General features: G+C 34.1%; 1 protein-coding gene across 7 annotated transcripts in view; it reads left to right on the top strand.

The window, feature by feature from the left end:
- Positions 1-20,117, top strand: part of DMD (dystrophin) — a 2,125,071-nt gene that overhangs the window by 118,662 nt on the left and 1,986,292 nt on the right. For 6 of the 7 annotated variants that reach the window (XM_074323912.1, XM_074323913.1, XM_074323914.1 and 3 more), the window contains exon 1: positions 776-1,045. The exons of the other annotated variant lie outside the window; for it this stretch is intronic. In XM_074323912.1, the coding sequence (XP_074180013.1) occupies positions 1,015-1,045 (31 nt within the window). In that variant the 5' untranslated portion in view covers positions 776-1,014. Of the gene's footprint in view, positions 1-775; positions 1,046-20,117 lie in introns of those variants that run through there. 7 annotated transcript variants of the gene reach the window in all.

Raw genomic sequence — 20,117 nt, 5'->3', positions numbered from 1 at the left:
AGGAATTAAAAAATTTATCATTAACTCAGTGTCTAAGAGAATGTTGTTGTAATAATTGTCACTAAAGAAGTTGAAGAAAGAGTAATTCGTTAGTTAAAAATGTTTTATCAAAAGCTACAATGGAAATTTCATGTTTGAGTAAGATTTCTTTGTTCCATTATTAGAGTGTTCTTTATTTTAGCTGGAACCTTATCCCATGAGACCTATACTCATTCTGCCTTCAGAGCTCAGCTGTTCCATTCTTCTGTTGTTTCTCTTACTCAGACTGTTGACATCATCAATACATGACTTTTGATTGGATCCCCAGAGTAGAAATTAAGTTTGGTAAACAGTGGATGCATAATGCATGCATAGATTATTCTGGGCATTTCCTTTTGTTTAGTGGAGTGAAATGTTTAGTGTTGTTAAGAACGTAAAATAAGGAAACGCATTTAGAAGTCTATTCTGCATCAGGAATTTTTGCTCTGTTATTTTAGAAATGTGCATAGAGGTTACAGAAAGTATTGTTACAGTTTTGCACTAAAGAGGTTTTATGTTAAGAAGGCTTTGAGAGCAAGTACTGTGTCCACTGTGCTATTCTGGTTTGGATATTAATCAGAACACAGTTGAACATTATTTGAATTCACAGGACTTGCCATGCTGGAAGCACAACCTTATATGTAGTGACCATGGGCAGTCCTATTATGGGAAACCAACTTGAGAGAAGAGGCGGGTCACTTGCTTCTGCGCAGGTCCTGGAATTTGAAATATCCAGGGGCCTCTACAGAATCCTGGCATCAGTTACTGTGTTGACTCACTCAGTGTTAGGATCACTCACTTTCCCCTTACAGGACTCAGATCTTGGAGGCAATTAGCTTCAGAGAAAAACGGACTAGGAAAAACCAAAGTGTTATTTTTTAAAGGCTGCTGGAGTTGTTTGGTTTCTCATCATTCCTAAACCTACTGGAGCAATAAAGTTGGGAGAAATTTCACCAAGATTTTTATCGCTGCCTCGATACACATTTTATTTTCCAAATGCTTTGGTGGGAAGAAGTAGAGGACTGTTGTAAGTACAAAGTAAAAATATTTTTTACAGTGGCATAACTTTTAGTTTGTGACAAGCTCACTGATTAGACAGATTGATTTTAAATTATAATATTTTGTGAATAACCATAAATGTTATATATTCTGCGTATGCATAGTTGTGCAGGTGTACATGTTTCTCATTGTGAAAACTTTTCAGTAGAAATGAGGTAGAGTTTAAACTTTTGTTCTTACAAATATAGTCAAACACATCTTTCTTATTTAAGAAACCACTAAAGTAATAGAACATGCATCACTGGCCTGGAGTATTTGCAACAAACCATTTTAACTGCTGTGAATTCATTTGTGTATCTGAGTTATTATCTTGATTATTTGATACTTCTGTATTTAGTAACGGTTATATGTTGGGGTAGTGACCTGGCAAATATTCTCAATGAACTAATTGCTGTATGGGCATGATTTGTGGAGATCTCAAGATTAGAAAAATTGTATCTGGCATTTCATGGGGAAAAATTTAAAAAATAAAATGAATGGTGATGGATAAATGGAGGTTGAGAAAAGTGTTGATAAGTATTTAATTTAAAAGTTCCTTTCTCATATTACATTTAGTATTTTGAAACTTCTTTTCTGTAATAATGATATGATCTATGCCAGCAAATGATCAGACACTTTTCTTGAGAAAACACCGTAAAAACATGAGAGACTTCTAATTATATTTCACAGTAAAGTCACTGTGTTGTTTCATGTCTGTGATGACCTAGCTTTTCAGTAAAGCTTTTTAGTTTGAATTTTATATAAAGCACAACTATTTTGTTTATTTTAAGAAAGTTATGATGACTAATGAAAAATTTCAAAATTGACTGTGACACAACAATAAAAATAATATATGAGGAGCACAGTGTGTCCCAAAGAGGTGGATGAAGTAGATAATCTTTTTTCCTGCCTTTGACTTCTGGATTATAGTCATTCTGAAATAGATATGAGGGCAATGCTTATAAGTAAGAATGAAAAAAGTAAATCTCTCCAAATAAGTTACTCTTCTAAACTTCTAGAAAAAGAGTCACAACAGAAGTTTTGCCTGTGAGAAAAATTTGTGGAAAAAAGTTAACATTGTACAATTGCTGGCTCACATTAGGTCTTTCCAGAGTTTATATATAGTGAAACATTTCTATATAATTCCCTTATTTTATAAATTTCTTGGAGAGCATAAAAATTGATTTCTAATTGAAAAACTATTCCATTTTCTAATATTACGAAAATCCAGTAGCCTATATTCTTTGCAACACACATACATAATTGATTGATCAAGCAATCAGTATATTTACAAAATTAAAACCATAAACCATTGTATATAAAAATTGAGAAAGAATAGCAAAAATTCAATTCTGGAATGAAGCAAGGCAAACTTACTGTCTGTTTTGTCATAGATATTCAAATAACTTTTTAAACTCTTAGCTAGAATTTGAAGATAGCTAACCTTTTCAGGACAAGCCCTGTACAACTTTATGATAGTACATTTTAAAACTATCGGGTAATGTTTATGCTACATGACAATGGGTTTGTGAAAAGAAAATGAAGATATTCACAAGGTTATATTATACATTAACTTTTACTAATTGACAACATGCTACTATTTGAGTGTATTGACATTTGTGTCTAGTTTTTAAAATTGCCTTAGTTTGAAAACCTTGAGAGTACATTTGGTTGGTTTTTAATCAAAATAGTTACCAACTAATAGAGAGGATCATTGTATTAAGACAAGAATTGTTCACTTTTAGAAGTGCTCAAATATTGCCTTGCAAAGAATTATTCAAATAATTTATTGCAAATATACATTTCATTCAAATTTTTTAAATATTGCAAATTATCTTGAGGTCTAATAAAATCATCTTTTAAAATTTCATCTGCAGAGTCTTTTAAGGATACCTTAACTGTGAAAAAGAGTTTGCTGAACTAGAGAGTATAGTTTTTAATTTAATAAGAAGCTTTCTGTGTCTCTTACATGGCATAATATTATGGAATATAGAGTGGAGAACGTCATGTAGAGTTAGTCTAAAACTTACAAAATAGACTACAAAGTGTTTTGTGTAAGTGTATGTCATTTAAGAAAAAAGTTGTTGGTTGACACTACTCCAGCTAGACAGAACTGAAATATTTGTTCATAATTTGGACAGAGATATTAGTATAGCTTCCTCGTGAGTCCTGAAGTATTCATTTGAAATCCTTGTATTCTAAGTCATTTGCTACATATGAAACACATTGTCAAGTTTCTTAACCACTTGTGTGGTTTAATAAAAGAGATTAAAATCTTTGTTGTCTTAGAAATACAAGGTGGGTTTTTTTTTAATTCTGTTTTATTATCTTTCATCATGGCTTTATCACAAGGATAAAACAATGATTTCCCAAACCTTCCTTCCCCTTCCACTTTCTCCTGTACTATTTCCTAACTTATTAAAAATGATTTATTATATTTTTCATTAAACTATTCTTCTATTGCAAATGCAAAAAACATGGTATTTTGGTGTGAGTATAAATGTTTATAGAAACATACGTACACATGTAATTATAGAGTTAATCACTTAAGAGAAACATTGACAATTAATTGGAAATTAACTTTTCTTTAAAGGTCATGTTATGTTCATTTACTTATTTTCTATTTTAAATTCACTTCATTTATAAGAAATTTAGAAATAAGTACGTCCTCTGTCCAACGAAACGTAAGTGTAGTGCCTCAAGGCTTAAGTGTTCAAGGTTTCATGGGAAGTCACCTCTTTATGAAGAAATGTGTTGTGGATGAATCTTTTCCCAGTTACAGTTTAAAATAAAATTAATGCTAGTTATATTTTTTTAAAGCATAGGTTATTTCTCAAAGACCAGCTTTTATTTAACGCAGATTAGAGAGTTTAAAAAATGTATAATGGTAGGAATGTGACATTTCTGCCTTTTATTCTGAAAAGATACATTGATTAAACTGATGTCAAACTCAGTTAATGGAGGCAGTGTAGGTATTTCAGATATACAGGGTATGTGATTTGAAGGCAAGCCAAATCACAATGAGAAGGAATAATGATGACCTTGGTTTATTTTTATACAGTACATTCAAGTTTGCGTTGGATTCAGAGGGAGGCAACGGTTTTCTTTCTGACAAAGTCCTGCTGTAGTCCGAGATTTGTGTTCTGTTATCAGGGCAGTTGGTTCATATCAGAACATTTTGGGGGGGAAGGTCATCGACTGCAGTATGGGAAAGGAGAAGACTTTTTTGATTAAATGCTACCAACTTGCAAAGCAGAATTTCACGAAAATATTTGTCTTTGGGGAGTATTTTCCATGTAGGAGATTGATCTTCAAAATGCAAACAGACAAGCAAATAAACATCTTGTGGTCTTTACCTTTCTCCTCATTGAAGAACATCTATTAATTCATCTTCTTTGGAGTTTCACTCTGTACAACATTGACAGAGTGGTATTCAAAACACATATTTGGAGTTCTGAAGTTTAATTTTAAAACAGATGTGAATGTTAAATTGACAATGCTAGAGTGTAGTTTTTTGTTCTGCCAGTTTGGGAGGGGGTTGTCTGCTTACAGCACATGTAGAATTGTCCTTAAAATTATTCTCTTTGTAAAATTTCAAGCTCCCTCAAGTTAATATTAAAAGTGAACGCGTCCTTCAGACATTCTTCTATCTCCTTTTGAAGGTGAGAGGAAACCTGCTCTTTGTAACTCACTCATATGCAAACTATAGTTTGAAGATTAACAGCTGAAATATTTGGTTTACTTTTTTCTGAAATGTGTAGTATAAAAAGCTTGTTTTTCCCATATATTACAGCATATTTACCCTTTTTAAGCCAGATGCCTCCTCCAGAGATTCTGAAACACTTTAACTCCCAGGGCCTTTTTCTTTTCCTATTCGAGATTACTGCCCTGAATATGGCGGGGGGAAGAGGGGAGGCTTGGTCGGGTTTTTTAAAGGGTATCTTAAATTTCTCAGTCGCAGTTCTGATAGGCAGCAGGCAGAGATGACGAGGAGAGGAAATGGATGGCCCTGCTGACTCATGCTTACAAGCATCCTTATGACCACACCACCTCCACCTCGTGCCCATTAGCAAAACCAAAGGGCAGCATTCCCTCTCCCATAGCTCCAGTCTTCCACTTGGGCTGCCATTTTAACAAACAATTTCTGTTCAACTCTGTCTCAATCTTTATGTTATTCTCACATCACTCATTCAGAATACCTGGGAATTTCACTAAGTGAAAGAACACACAGGGCCATTTTCTGGGGTCCTACAATCCCTAGAGGGATTTTGCATCATATATGTAATGACATTAAGCCTTGAGAAAACAAGTGTTCCTAGCAATCTGGATTGAGTTGGGAGATCAGTTTCTTTTCAGTCTCCTTTATTACCCTTTGCCTTCTGCCTCAGTGCCTCACTTTCCCTTTGTCATTACACACCTCATTCTTCACTAATGAAAGGTGGGGAGAATTCCCAATTACACTTTAACTGGAATGGAACTGTCATTTCTTTGTTATGCTGGTAAAATGCTGCTGTTGTGTTTTTGTAGTTCGTGGGTCTTCCAGAACAGTTAATTCAGCATTTGATTCCATATAATTTTAAGGAAATAATTTTTCATACATTCAAATTGTTGTAAAATTGATATATTTATACATCAGTTTGGGAAGCTGAAATATAGCTAGGCTAGTTAAAACTATTTAGTCTCATGTTACTGTTCAAGTAAAAGAATCCAAGGGAAGTTTTGCCTCTGCTTATATTTATTGTAGTTTTATTATTTATTTATTTTAGTAGAAATCTGGTTTTAATGAATAGGAGGAATATTAAAATGCATTATGAAAGCCAATGCTTTTCCATGTATTAATAATAAAGTCATCATGTAGATAGCTGAATGAGTTAACACAGTTTTAAATAAACTTTTAAAATCAGATATTTGAATTGTCATATTTTTAGTTTATATTTAATAAATCTTCAGCCCATTCATGGTTATTGCAGCAATGAGGAATTTAAATATGCCAAAATAATATATGATCTTTTGCCAGTGTATCTTCAACTTTTAGATATACTTTACCTCCACCATTATGAAATAATTGATGTCTCAAAAAGACCAGTATTAATTGAGTACAATGTGCATTATAATGTGTCATATTATGCCCAATTATGGGCAAATAAAGCGGGTACTCTTTCAATGTTTTTACCTTCTCCTTGGATTTTGTTTTGTTTTGTTTTAAATTACTCTCCCTCTTCTACTCTGTTTTTGGCTAAGACTGTCATAGAATCAGGACTATAAAAGGGCATAAACATCAGTGGCTTTTTGCTCATTCTTGGCACCCATCTTTATCTGCATACAACTTGTCTGCTCCTTTATCAGATTACAGCAGCCATTCTACCTTAACCTGAGCTAAGTGCTGACTTAAAGGGCATGGGAGTCAGCACGCTGTTACAAGTGCAGATTCTAGCTTTGGGAACTATGTGAGGTCAAACTAAAGAAAGAAGAAAGGAAAATAACAGAATCAGAACTTCTCAAGTATTTCCATCAAATGCAAATTGAGTAATTCCTTTTTACATTGATACTCAAGAGGGCAATATTAGAAATAAACTAGAGACTAGGTAGACAAAATGTTATCGAAATAGTTGAAGGACTGATGGTATTATCTATGAAAGTGGTGAATCCCAATAGCTCCCATATATTGGAAAATAACTAGGAAGGAACAGGGAAAAATAGACTCTAAAGAGTGTAACCAGACATGAGCAATGTTGGCATATAGATGGTTAACTGAAAGAACTTACTGGAAGCTCAGACAGCTGAGGAATCCTGATTTAGTAGAGCCTGAAGGGCAGGTCAGGAGCCATGTGAACAGCTGCTGAAGAGCCTGAAGATTCCTTTGGATTAGGTGTACACACCCCATCTCTAATGGGCTATGTCAGAAAGCACCAAGTATTATCACAGAGTTTACTTCATTCAAGCCTCCGGACTTTGCAGTGATTTACTCTAAATGCCTGGAAATAGATGTGCTCTCAAGATAAATCCAGAAATAAAAATATCAACAGAAGTGACTCTGTAAAGTTTGTATTGTGTGAGTTTGGGTGACCACTGTTTAAAGAAGGAACAGATTGTTATTCATTCATTTATTTATTTATGCAACTGATACATATTGAATGCCTATTTTGTGCCTGATACTTGTGCTATGCTGTGGAGATAATGTTTTAAACAAGTGACTTCACTGAGATCAGAATTTAGGAAATATATTATATGTGTGTGTGTGTGTGTGTGTGTGTGTGTGTGTATACATATATATATAGTGTTAAAATATATATACACATTTTAAGAAAGGAAAACTGTTACAATTGTAATACTCAATATGTACTGATAAGAAACAATGAATACAAGTCACGTTTGACTTCTGCAATTACAGGAGCTGCTCAAAGTGGTTACCATCAGTGTAGTTTTAATACAGTTTTTGCCTTTCTTAAAATGTGTATACATTTTTTTTGGCACCCTCTGTGTGTGTGTGTGTGTGTGTGTGTGTGTGTGTGTGTGTGTGTGTGTATGCTATATATACTGCATATATAGTATTTAAATTGCATTTGGGACAAGGGCTATAGAATGAAGCGCACATTGTTATAGAAACGTGTAACAGTGAGACTGGACTAGTATTAGAAATTGGAGAGGAATTCTTAAGAATATGCCATTCAAAGTAAGACAGAGAATGATGGGGTTGGGGAATAGTTGTTCAGTGGGGAAAATGTCATGTTCAGAGTGAACAATATGTGTGAAGGTGTGACTTGGTATGAAGAAAAAACTAAAACAAAGGCAGTTTTCCGAGAGTATAGTTGAGGGAAAGTTTGGCCCAAACATGCAGCTGAAGCAGTGGGCTGGGGTCCAATCATAAAGAGCCTGAGAAGTCATGGGAATGATGTTTTCTATTTATGGTGTGATCAATGGACAGCCTTCTAAGGATTTCAGGTAGGGGGGTGACAGGTACATATTTGTGGTGGGGTTGTTTTTTAAGATTATCACTCTGTTTTGTGAAGAAGAGATTAGGAGTTGTTAAGAGTAGGGGAAGGGCTATCAATCTGGTTATTTTCTCTAGGGGCAAAAGAGGGTGATGTTGACTAGAATAATGACAGTAAAGTTGAAAGAGGTGAATTTATTCAAGATTTATATTTGAGAGAAAAGTAATAGGAATTGATGTTGCATTGATGTGGTGTCCTTCATGGCATAGAGAAGTGGATGGATAATGGTGCCATTTAAAAGAAGATTTGAAGGGAAGCTGGAATAATGGGAAGGATTGGAGGTATGGATGCTGAGTTGTTTTATGGAGATTGTAGGTGCTGTGGATGTGGGGATCTGAAGCCTAGAAATGAAATCATTATTGGGGACTTAAAATGTGAGCCATCCAGTGTGGATGAGACCAGCTAGAAAGTGTGAGAAGAAGGAGGCCAGGAATTAAATAAGGAAGACAAGAGAACTCAAAAAAACAAAACAAACAAAAAAACAACAACAAAAACAGCACAAAACATAGAAGCAGTGTCTAGATAGAATAATGAAAAATAATATTTCTGTAAAAAGTAGTGTTCCTTTCAATCCCCAATTGAATGACTTTATGAATGAGGATCTCACCTGCAGTACTAGGTGTCTTGGTTTCCACTGTCTCTGCCATCTATTTACCCCTAATTTCCTCTCCCGTATTGCTATGGCTGTGAGATATCACCAAAATGTTGCCTTAGTAGGAAAGCTTCAATAAATATTTAAATTGTATAATGTATTCAGCTTTTTCCTGTACTCTGTGCTTCCTAAAAATACCTTCTTCGGAAACCCCATTTCAACGGACTACTGTATAATGAAATGAGCCTTCAGTGTAAAACATTTATCATAGTCTGAATTTCAATTGCTCAGTCAGAGTTGTTAAGCAATATGAAAAATCATCCTTTAGAGGATACAAAATTGCATAGATATGATAAGGTAAGTTTGCACTTTATTTAATGCTATTTTAGTTAATCTACACGTAGGTACTTATTGGAGAAATGTCTAAAATTTCTTGAGAACCATTAGTAAAATTGATTTTTCTTAAATCTGAAAAAATGGTAAAAATACTTTAAAAACATTGACAATTCAGTTTAAATAAAACTAGACTTGTACTGAAGAGACAGAAGGCACTGGAGTAATTGAAATTTAGTCATGAATGAGTGTAATGTACTTATCTGTTAGCTTTTGGGGAAGTAAGACGAGATAGAGTATTAATGTGATATTGAGCAACTTTTTGCTGTTAGGTTTTTACTTGCTTGTAAATAAACATTGTGAACACCTGCTATGTTCTCTCTGCCTTTTATGAGATTGCAACTCTGTAAGTCAGAGAAAAATAACACACATGCTTATAAATGGACTACTCTAGTAGATCAAGAGAGTTTACAAAGCATGATACAAATCAACCACAAATAGTTACTTATGGATGATGTGATTATGGAAGTTTCATTGAAAAACCCACCTTTGTAAACAGGCCTTAGAGTGTGAGCATATGGAGATGTGAATTAGAGAATGAGTAGAAGGAGCCTGTCGTATAGACAAGGATTGATGAGGCATTGATCTATCCTACATGAGCAGTTATTGACAGCACCTTGTATGTCATAGCACTATTCTAGATTCACCTAGTCTTCAACGTTAATATATAGCATTTAGCAAGCCTGTACCATCAAGCATATCTCTGAGAATATTACATGTATCTCAATTAATTCCCATAGTAACTCTAGGTGGTATGGAGATATAATCAATTCATATGTAATGTGACATTACCCAGGTACAGGGAATTTAAGTCATTTGCTTAAGGTAGCTCAACTGGTACATAGTGGAGTCAGGATTTGAACGGTGGCAGAGTGGACCTAAGGATCCAAGGTTCTTAACCAGTCAGCTGCCGAAACTCTCAGATTTTGATAAAGAAGAGGGTCTCTCAGAGCTCCAGAGAGGATAGAACAATACAGAAAATGGAAGGAATCATAGTATCTTCTAAGAAGAACTAAGTACAGCAGGTACTCAAATAATGTCGTTTTGTTCAACGGCTTTTTGTGATAATGTTGATGAGCTGTCATAGGAACTTAACTCTTATTTATATCAATTACCCTATGGTAAAATTGGTTTCATTATATTAATACATGTTTCTCTTAAAGTCATAGAACTTATTGATAACATTAAGTGAGGACTTACTATATGTTCCATTAAGAATGTTTTTCATTCTTTTGGTTTGTTTACTCAAAGACTATAGAAACTTGTACATTATGATTTCTTAGATAAAAACTGAGATGTCATGAATAGCCCAGCATTCATCCTCCGGACCTCCTTAGGGAGCTGTTTGTCCATGATGATATCCATTCACTATTTTATTCCTGTCTCAATCTTCTCATTTTGTGAATTTCATCAAAGGACAAAATATAGCCCTTGATCTGTTTGTAACCATCTACAACAAACTTCTTCAGACTGGTCTCAGTAGATTTTTTTTCTGAGTTTATTTCAGTTATGCACAGGCAACTGTGCTAGATGAACAAAAAACTGAGAATAGGGCCCCCATGAGTAAGGTTTAGTACTATGAACAAAAATAATTTGCATAGATTAATATGACATTTAAGGGTAATGATGCATACTAGTCTGAGTAGTATTTAAAAAAAAAGTTCATTTAAATTTCTAATTACTACTGCTTTTTTACGTAGTTAAATTTTCCTTTATCTTTACTTCATGTTAGTTATGCACAGTGTGGTGGTATATACTTGTATATGTGTATGTAATATACACTATACATAGACTGCAAATACTAGGCTATGCAGTAGATGACACCTCTGGAGTAAAGCATTGTGCACCCTGCACAGCAATGTCAACATTGGATTTTCTGTATCTATGATCAGAAATGATACTGAGTTTCTCGGGCTTTGTAAGCAATTATATCGTCATCTCATCAAAAGGTGTGTATGTACACTTATCTATCTACATATTTAAGATAAAACGTCATGTGTACATTGGAGCAGAGTGGTTCAAGGTGTGTAGATGAGGGTGGGATGTAAGGGAAGTCAGAAAAACCCCCTCAAAGTGCCCCAAAATATGATAATTTATTTTCAAACAAAAAGCCTATTGATTATCATGTTTTTATCCATGGTACAGATTGTTTAGTATTGTCCAATAACTGACTAGCAAATAGAAAAATTTAATGGTTATAAATTTCAACTGATATTTAAAATGCGTCTTCTACTTATTAGCTCTAAGGCCACTGATCTTTGGATTAGCTACATAAATAAATTACATCACGGATACCTTTTTCAGAGACCCAATATGTTGGTTTCTGATCAAACAATAGAAATTTGGTTCAACCAAATGCAGCATTGTTTTATATTATTAAATAAACAAACACACATTTTTTATAGTTTACTGCTATAAATGACAATAAGTTGTATTGCGATATAAAATATGAAGATCAGTTAGGATTTTTTTCCCCCATTTTAATCAGTCTTCATTCTCTTTATTTTATTTTACTACTGTATAAATTTAGGTGAGATTGTGGGCGATATCGTTTTCCTAGGAATGAAAGATTTTATGACTTAGTATGGTGAATGAAATGAATTACCTCGATTCTTTTAATATTGCTAGTGTGAATAGATTCTCTCTCTCTCTCTCTCTCTTTCTCTCTCTCTCTCTCTCACACACACACACACACATACACACACAACCTACAATGTAAGTAGTTTGCATATAAAAGTGTTTGGTTTTAGTAATGTTTATAAAATCAGTTAGTATTATTAAAAACAAAACTAAAATCAATTCTTCCACTAGGAATATATAAAGAGTGCTGCAACACAGTTGGGAAAACAAAGGGGAAAGTTTATTGTATACAATTATTACTCCCCAGTTATAATGGAGATTTGTAGTTTAATATTTTATTTATTTCTTGAGGAGTTATTAGTCATTTTTAATTTTAATGTTTAATACCAGAGGTAACTATGTTAGTGAGTTTTTTTGTTAATTTTTTGAAGAAAATGGGATTATAAATGTGATTATCATACTATAATAAGTATGATAGAAATAAAAAATAAAATAAAGTATTATGTTTCTATTCTTTATATCTATCAATTGGACTAGATACTGAATTTTTTTTTTCTTAAAATGTTATGATTTCATTTCCTTTCTATTCAAACTTCACCTGAGTTTAGTTGAAGTAAAGAACATCATGCCATTAAAAGCACTCCTTTTCTTAGCAGTGGTCAATATTAACTGTTTTCTTCCCTTTAAAATATGTTGTCTTTCCTTGAGATCCACGCATTGTACTCTCCTGGTTTTATTTCCATTTCTTTTGGGTGTTTCTGTTTAGTCTACTTTGCTGGCTGATTCTCTCTACTCGACCTTTAAATATTAGGATTCCTCAGGGCTTAGTCTTCGCATGATTCTCTTCTGGCTCTGTAATCCTCCCTTGATCATTGCACACATACCCGTGGCTTCATGAACCCAACTGATGTGCTGATAACAAACCAAGTTATACCTCTAACTCAGATTTCTCCAATGGATTCCAAACTGGAATTTCAACTGCCTGGTTGGCATCTCCGTTTGTATGTGACAAAGTCACCTCCAGTCTAAGTGCCCCAAACTGAACTTGCCCTCCACCCCCCTGAAACCTGATCATTTCTCATTGTTCCCTTTATCAGTGCTACTATCCATCCAGTTTCACAAGCTAGAATTTTCATCCTTGAAACTAATGTTTCTCGCCCACTTGTGTCTAAACCGTTCCCTGTTTCTTTGGTTTTTATCTCCCAATATCCATTGATCTACTTCTCTTCATCTCCTTTACCATTACACTAGCCCTATCTGCTTTCTCTCACTAGGAATACAGAAACAGTTCCTTTTCTGGTGTCTGTGTACACCCTCTTCCGGTTCTCTCTATTCTATTCTTTATAATTAATCCAGTCATCTTAATTTGATATCAGCATCCATTTAATCACTTTAGTAGTTTCTCTTGGCTACTAGGAAAGCAAACCAAAATAATATGAGATCTAAACAATGTCTTCCTGTCCTATTCTGTCTTCCTTTCTGACACATCTCCCATAATCCTTCCCCTGCCTCACCACCCTTCTGGTTTTCTGTCTGTTCCTTAAATAGACCTTGCTTCTTTCTGCAATAGGGCTTTTACACATGCTTTTCTCTTTATCTAGAGCATTCCTCCCCTGTCTTTTTAACGTAGATAACACCAATTTCCACTTATGAGCCACTCTTTCTGGGTAAATGTCAGGATTCCCTAAGGAGATGAAATTTCCCTACCATGTAATATCCCTCCATAATACATATCACTGTTCTGATTCCATATGTATATAGGTAACTAATAGTGTGGATATCCTGGAAAAATTGGTCATTTACTCTTTGCTCTTTGCCAGTCTATCTCTTAAAGAAGAAATCCCTTTTTTTAATAACCTAAAAGAGCTTAAGATACGTATTTGGGTGTAAATATGAAGTCGTGATTTTATTTTAAGATATTTAGAGAAAAAGAGGCACTGACCATTAAGTAGTTTATCCTGGAGGGACTAAAAGGCAAATTGCAAATAATCCCTCTGAGAAAGGACAAGACTTTTGCAATGAAAAGTAAATTACATTATATGTAAATATATTGTTAATAACAGCTTTCCCGTTTTATAAAGGACAATAACTTTCAGCCAAACACAGAAAGAAAGAAAAAAATTGCATGATCTCACATGTGGAATCTAAAAAAGTTGAATACGTAGAAGCAGAGAGTAGAATGGTGGTTATCAGGGGTGGAGAGGTAAGGGACGTGGGCAGGTGTTGGTCAAATGATGCAAAGTTGCAGTTATGTAGGAGGAATAAGTTCTAGAGATCTAACGTACAGCATGAGGACTACAGTTAATAATACTGTATTGAATCATACTGGAAATGTGCCAAGAGAGTAAATTGTTGGTGCTCTCATCGCACACAAAAATGGTAACTATGTGAGGAAATGGTACGTTAATTAACTTGACTATCGTAATCACTATGTATATGTATATCAAATCATCCTGTATACCTTAAATATATGCAATTTTTATTAAAATATTTTTAAACACAGTGAGAACACTAAAGCTGACAATGATGCAGAGAAGCTGGGTGTCTCATACAATGCTGGTAGGAATGTAAAATGGAAAAGCCTTTCTAGAAAACACTTTGCAATGACTTTTAAAACTAAACATGTAATCACTATATGACCCAGCAATTAATTCCACACTTGGGCATTTATCCCAGAAACTTATGCTCACACCAAAACCTGCACGTGAACATTCACACCAGCTTTCTTTGTAATAGCCATAAATTCAATACAACCCAAATGTCCATTGATGTGTGACTGTAAAAGAAAACTGTGGTGCATCTATATCATAATATACTACTCAGAAAGAAAAAGAAATGAACTCTCGATACTCAATACAACTATGATAGATCTCAAGGACACCATGTTGAGTCAAAAAAAGTATCAAAAGGTTACATCCTGTGTTATTCCTTTTACATAGCATTTTTGGAATAAAAGTATAGAAATCCAGAACATATTATGGTGGTCACAGATTAGGAATGGAGGAGGTGTTCTATATAAAAATGCTGCAAGGGAGTCTGTGATAATAGACTTATTCTGTGTCTTGGTTGTAGTGTTTGTTACATGAAACTGCACTTGGTAAAATTGCATAGAAACCCACACACAGAGGGACACAAATGAGTGCCTGTATAACTGATAAAATCTGATAGACTTTGTAAATTATACTGATAATTTCTGAGTTTTGACATTGTACTATAGTTATGCAAGGTGTCAACATTGAAGGAGGTGGGATGAAGGTTGCACACTTCTTTGCAACTTCCTGTGAATCTATACTGATTGCGAAATAAAAAATTGTTAAATATAGCATTAAACCTTTAACAAGCCCTCGGTGTCCTGAAGGCCACTCTATCATAACGAGGCCTAATCAACAGATAAGTCTTGTAAATTAGTAAATCTACCGTTCAACGTACAAAGAATGGTTTGATTCTAACCCTCTAGAATGCAATCCATTTCTATTATATAGAAGCATGCATCACTTATTGAACAAAATGTCATGGTGATTTAAGCCTTGTTCTAAATGTCCTCCTACCTTGTGAGGTATTGTGCTGCATGTTGTTTATGACCAAAAAGCCTGTATGGCTATGACCAAAAACCTGTGTTTTAGAAATGATGCTGGTCCACGGAATGGTAACTGACAAGGCCTGAGACTACTTGTACTTTCAACCTGACTCTACCTAACAAGCCAAATAATCATGAGCAAGCTAATATTTAACTATTAGTTATTTATTGAGTGCCTGGCACTGAGCTGAGCATATCCAATACTGATTGTCCTCAAGAATAAGTTACGACTAATAATGTTGCTTCACAAGGTTACTTATTGTTGGCATTAAAAAGGGTATTACAGAATTGTACACTTGAAACCTACATAACTTTTTTAACCAATGTCACCCCAATAAATTTAATTTAAAAAGGAGGGTATATATGAAATTGCATGGTGCATAACAACATGTGGGGAGTAATTTTTGTACTTGGTATTAACATGAATAACATTAATGAACAGGTAATTTATATATAACTTGCAAAGAGATAAGTTGTATAAACATACATAGATCAAGAGATGATTTCTGATTTTGAGTGTATATGTGTGTGTGTGTGTGTGATCTCTTTGTTTTAATCTAGTCTTAAATCAATCCATCCTTCTAATTACTGCCCCAGTCATATTTCTAAAACAAATCAGATCTTGTACCTCTAGCTTAACATCTTTGAGAAAGTCTTCTAGCTACAGTGTAAAATTGAAGGCCCCAGCACATAAGCATAAGACCCTTTACAGTGTGGCCCCTGCTCACATCTCCTTATCTGCTAGCCCCCCCCTCCCCCCATGATACTTCTCTCTAGCCATAAAATTGTGGTTCCATAAATAAGTCATGTAATTCATACCTGTGACTTGTTCCCACTTCCTGGAATGTTCTCACAAAAGCCACTATCACCACATTATCTTCCACTAACAACTTCTATTTGCTATTTGAGCGTTTACTTATAGAAGCTCATTAAAAAGCATTTGTGACTAACCTAGGTCACAATATGGTGCCCCTGTTCTGTGTTCTTACTGAAAACTCAGTGTACATAATTCTATACAAGTAATTATTCCTGTTGCCAATGTCAGGTTACTTCTGATTCACTTGCTTGCTATTTGAGAGGAGGTTCTGTGCCTGTTGTCTATGGATTTCTTGTGCCTAATTGTTTGTAGGCACACAAATGAATGATTAAGTACCACAGCATTTGTCTGACTATTATCTAGTCATCAAATTATTATTTATTTGAAACTCAAGCATCCAGACTGAAAAGGGTTTATGTCTAACAGTGAATACTGGCAGGTATTGTTATATTCACACACACACACACACACACACACACACACACACACACACGATAACTAATGAAATAGAATAGGTTTATCCTTAGTACATTATTTTCTCCCGAGTGCTCAGTGAATTGTAAGTTATCAACCTCAGACTAAAATGTTTGTTGCTTAATCTAGATGGTTCATGTAATCAATAGTATTTTTGGTTTATCTCTACAATTTATTTCCTCCATTTTTTTCCTTGGTCTCAAAAGGAATGTCACTGTTAAAAAAGAAACTTCAATAGTGGGAATTTCTCTCAGGGGTACAAAACTGAGATATCTTTGGAGGTGTCAAATTGATACCAAGTGGCAGAGATGTAGGGAAGGAAGAAATTGGGAGAATAACTTCTGTTCATATAGAAGGAGCATGCTGAGTGTGCTGTTCTTTGAAATGGGAGCAGGAGCTTTAAATCTCCTGCTGGTGTCTGAGAACAGATTGCTAAGAAAGTGAATGGTTGGCTTGGACTACCTCAAAGACAAGTGTTTGCTTCTGCTTGAGCTATTGTTGGAGTTTCCCTGAAGGGGACTTAGAACAGAATGTCCATTCCAGGGAGTATTCAGTTTCAGATAGCTGCCTTCCTGAGCTCATTTTCCACCCTGAGGACTGGCCACAATGATTGGAAAACTTTTATCTATTTTAATCTGGAATGGAGCTCATTTACAAAAGGAAACTTAGTTGCTGGGTAACTATGTGCACAAGGATAAAGCCCCATTACACATATGCCCAAACTCAAGGTGAGAAATGTCTATTGAATGACTCAAACATGGGGAATTGAAGGGTCTCTTCAAACAAAAGTAGCATCTACTGAGTCAATCTAACTAACGTTTCATATTTATTAGGTGGATTTTTTTTGCACTAAAAATAATGTTTATAAGTGTTTTATTGACAAGTGAATATGAACTGTATTTTCTGTATTATGTTAACATATATTCATGCATTACAGAAATCTATACATCTGATGCACCCAGGCATTTAGGAGAAAAACTAGCTTGAGTAATAATATTGATTTACTGAAGTAGTGGGCCCTCTGACCTGATTTTAAAGTGAAATTGAGTTTCTGCAAACTGACATAGTATCTTTTTCTTTACTATTTTATCTTCAGGTTTTGTATTAAAGTACAGTTTTTGTATTAAAAAGGTTTTTATAGGACGTTATGACTGTCTATTTTGACTTGGAAATTTTTAACCAAGGAAAAGACATGATATAGACTGTTTTATTCATAACTATTTATGATGATAAGTCCATGATTAATGTTTTCTTAATGAAGGCATACATTATTGTATCAAGTCTTCAACTGAAATAGATTACATAGCCATTTTTTGGATCTTCATATGCCAAAAGCAAAGATCTATCCAACTAGGAAACAATCCATGCCTTGAATAATGTGTTGGACCTGTCTTAAGCATATAGGCCTTCTTCTGCCTAGGGATCACGTTGCAAAAATCTGTGTAATTTTGAAAATTGAAAATACAGATTGCATATGAGAAATAGAGAATTGAGTTCTACTCCATGATATCTAGAAATTGTGTCTACTACTGAACAATAATTTGCCTATCTCCATTATTTTTATTGTGAATGATGATGATAATATTTCTTATATATAATTTAATTCTTATAAATACTGTGATGAAGATAATATATTACCATTCCCACTTAACAGATGAGGTAACTGAGTCTATTATTTGTATTATAATTTGATACATTACTACTAGTTACCTCTTTCTGGATGTAGCAAAATATGTCCTACATGTGCATATAGTCTCACAGATCTTAGAATATTATCATATGCTTGTAAGAAGTTCAATACATGAGTATTGAAGTAATTAATTCATATCTAAAACTGATGGAAAGACTGCTCAGTTACCCGAAAGTTTCTTTTGTCTTAAACCGTTTGATAATGACATCTAGTATTTTAGAAATAATATATTGTAGAAAGTATCATTTCAAAAGATAGAATTATGCACATATCTACCCAGAGTTCTAAAAAAGACATGGGCTCTTGATTCAGCCTGAAGCTCAGGTAGACAATGCGTTTGAGTTTTGCATATGTGTTTTAACTGTTCACATTAATATGTATATCCAGACAAATTCCCTGTTGGAATCTTGAGTACTTACGATAAACGAAAACATATGCATTATAATAGAAGTATTAAAAAGATACTAATTGATTAATATGCCAAGTATGTTTCCAGTTGCAGGAAACAATTAAAATTTTATATATGCACTCAGTATAGTGTCTCTTTTATCAAATGACGTAATCGATGGCTATAAATATTCAAGTACTTATGTATTTGATATATGCTTAAATTAGCTTTCATGGAGCATGTCTGTGTGTTTAAGTGTATGCATGTGTGTTTGTAAGTTATAAAGAAAAAAACACAGGGGTCCAATACGTGAGTTGTAAGATAACTTTATTGTCCACCTATTTTAGGTGGAGATGTGAATTACTTTCTGTTAGTGGATATGATTTTAACATTTTCTTGAATTTATTCCCTCTAAAAGGAAGAAGAATCTGTTGCTTAGAAATAATTTTAAAGTAAGCACAGGTTATTACAATATAAACCAGAATTTAAATGTAAGGTTTTCTAAGCATTAAGACATTTCCTCTCTGGTCTAAATTTGAAAAATGATGAAATTTTAGATCTCAGTAAGTTTAATATATATAAAAAATGCTCATTTAACTGTAAAACCTGTATATCTAATTTCCAGAGCCAAGAAATTCAGTAGTTTAATATTAAATTGCCACCTATTACTAGGCATTAGTCAGAAATATTATAGCATCTGCTACTTCCTCTGTTCTGAGCTAGTTGTGTATTTCTGGATATTAGTAGTCAATTAATGAGTACAAATATACATGCAGCTCAAGAACAGGGCATGCATTTCATTGACTGCGTGGTTTTTGACATCTTTCTCTGTGAGAGTCTCATTTCATGTTAACTGGAATGGATATGAATGCTTTCATATTCTCAGTTAATAAATTTGTCCATAGAATAAATTCAAACATGTCTGTTATGCTTTGAGGAGTAAGAATATTTCTTTAAAGAAGAGGAAAGACCAAAGAAGGTGAAATGCCATCTTTTGTGTTAGTTCCAACATGGGTATTTTGTAGAAGAAATAAAGTCTCCTTTAGAGGTAGGCAAAGTGGGTAGTTTGGCATTCCTTCCTCTTAATTCTGAGAGTAATGTGCCTGTTTTTCTTCTATTGCACTTAATTCTTGCCTTGAAGTCACTTGTTTACAGGACTGTCTCTCCCAGTAGGCTGTGAGTGTATTTACACAATGACCACTGTTATTTATGTATCGTGTGTGCTAAGCAAAGTCCCTAGTGATTAATGCTTAATAAATGGTGACTGACTCAATGGATCCTAGCATGGCTGACCTCTGATGACATCCTTGTTTGGTTTTGGTTTCCTATGAGTGGTGGAAAGAGAAATGGCTAGTTCTAAGCTGTACTATATTCAAATAGATTTCTAGCGTTACCGCTATACAATATAGTGACTTATACAATGAGAGAGAAAAGAAAACAAAATATACATGGTCAAGGAGTATTTGTGCATCTTATAATTTTTAAAGGAGAAGATTCAGCCTTCCTTTCTAGATAACTGATAATATCTGTGAAAAATTTTGGAAGTTATAAAGTACCA

This window comes from Rhinolophus sinicus, chromosome X (assembly GCF_036562045.2).
Source record: "Rhinolophus sinicus isolate RSC01 chromosome X, ASM3656204v1, whole genome shotgun sequence".
NCBI lineage: Eukaryota > Metazoa > Chordata > Mammalia > Chiroptera > Rhinolophidae > Rhinolophus > Rhinolophus sinicus.
The sequence above is the reverse complement of the archived record's forward strand: the minus strand, read 5'-3'. Positions and strand labels throughout refer to the sequence as shown.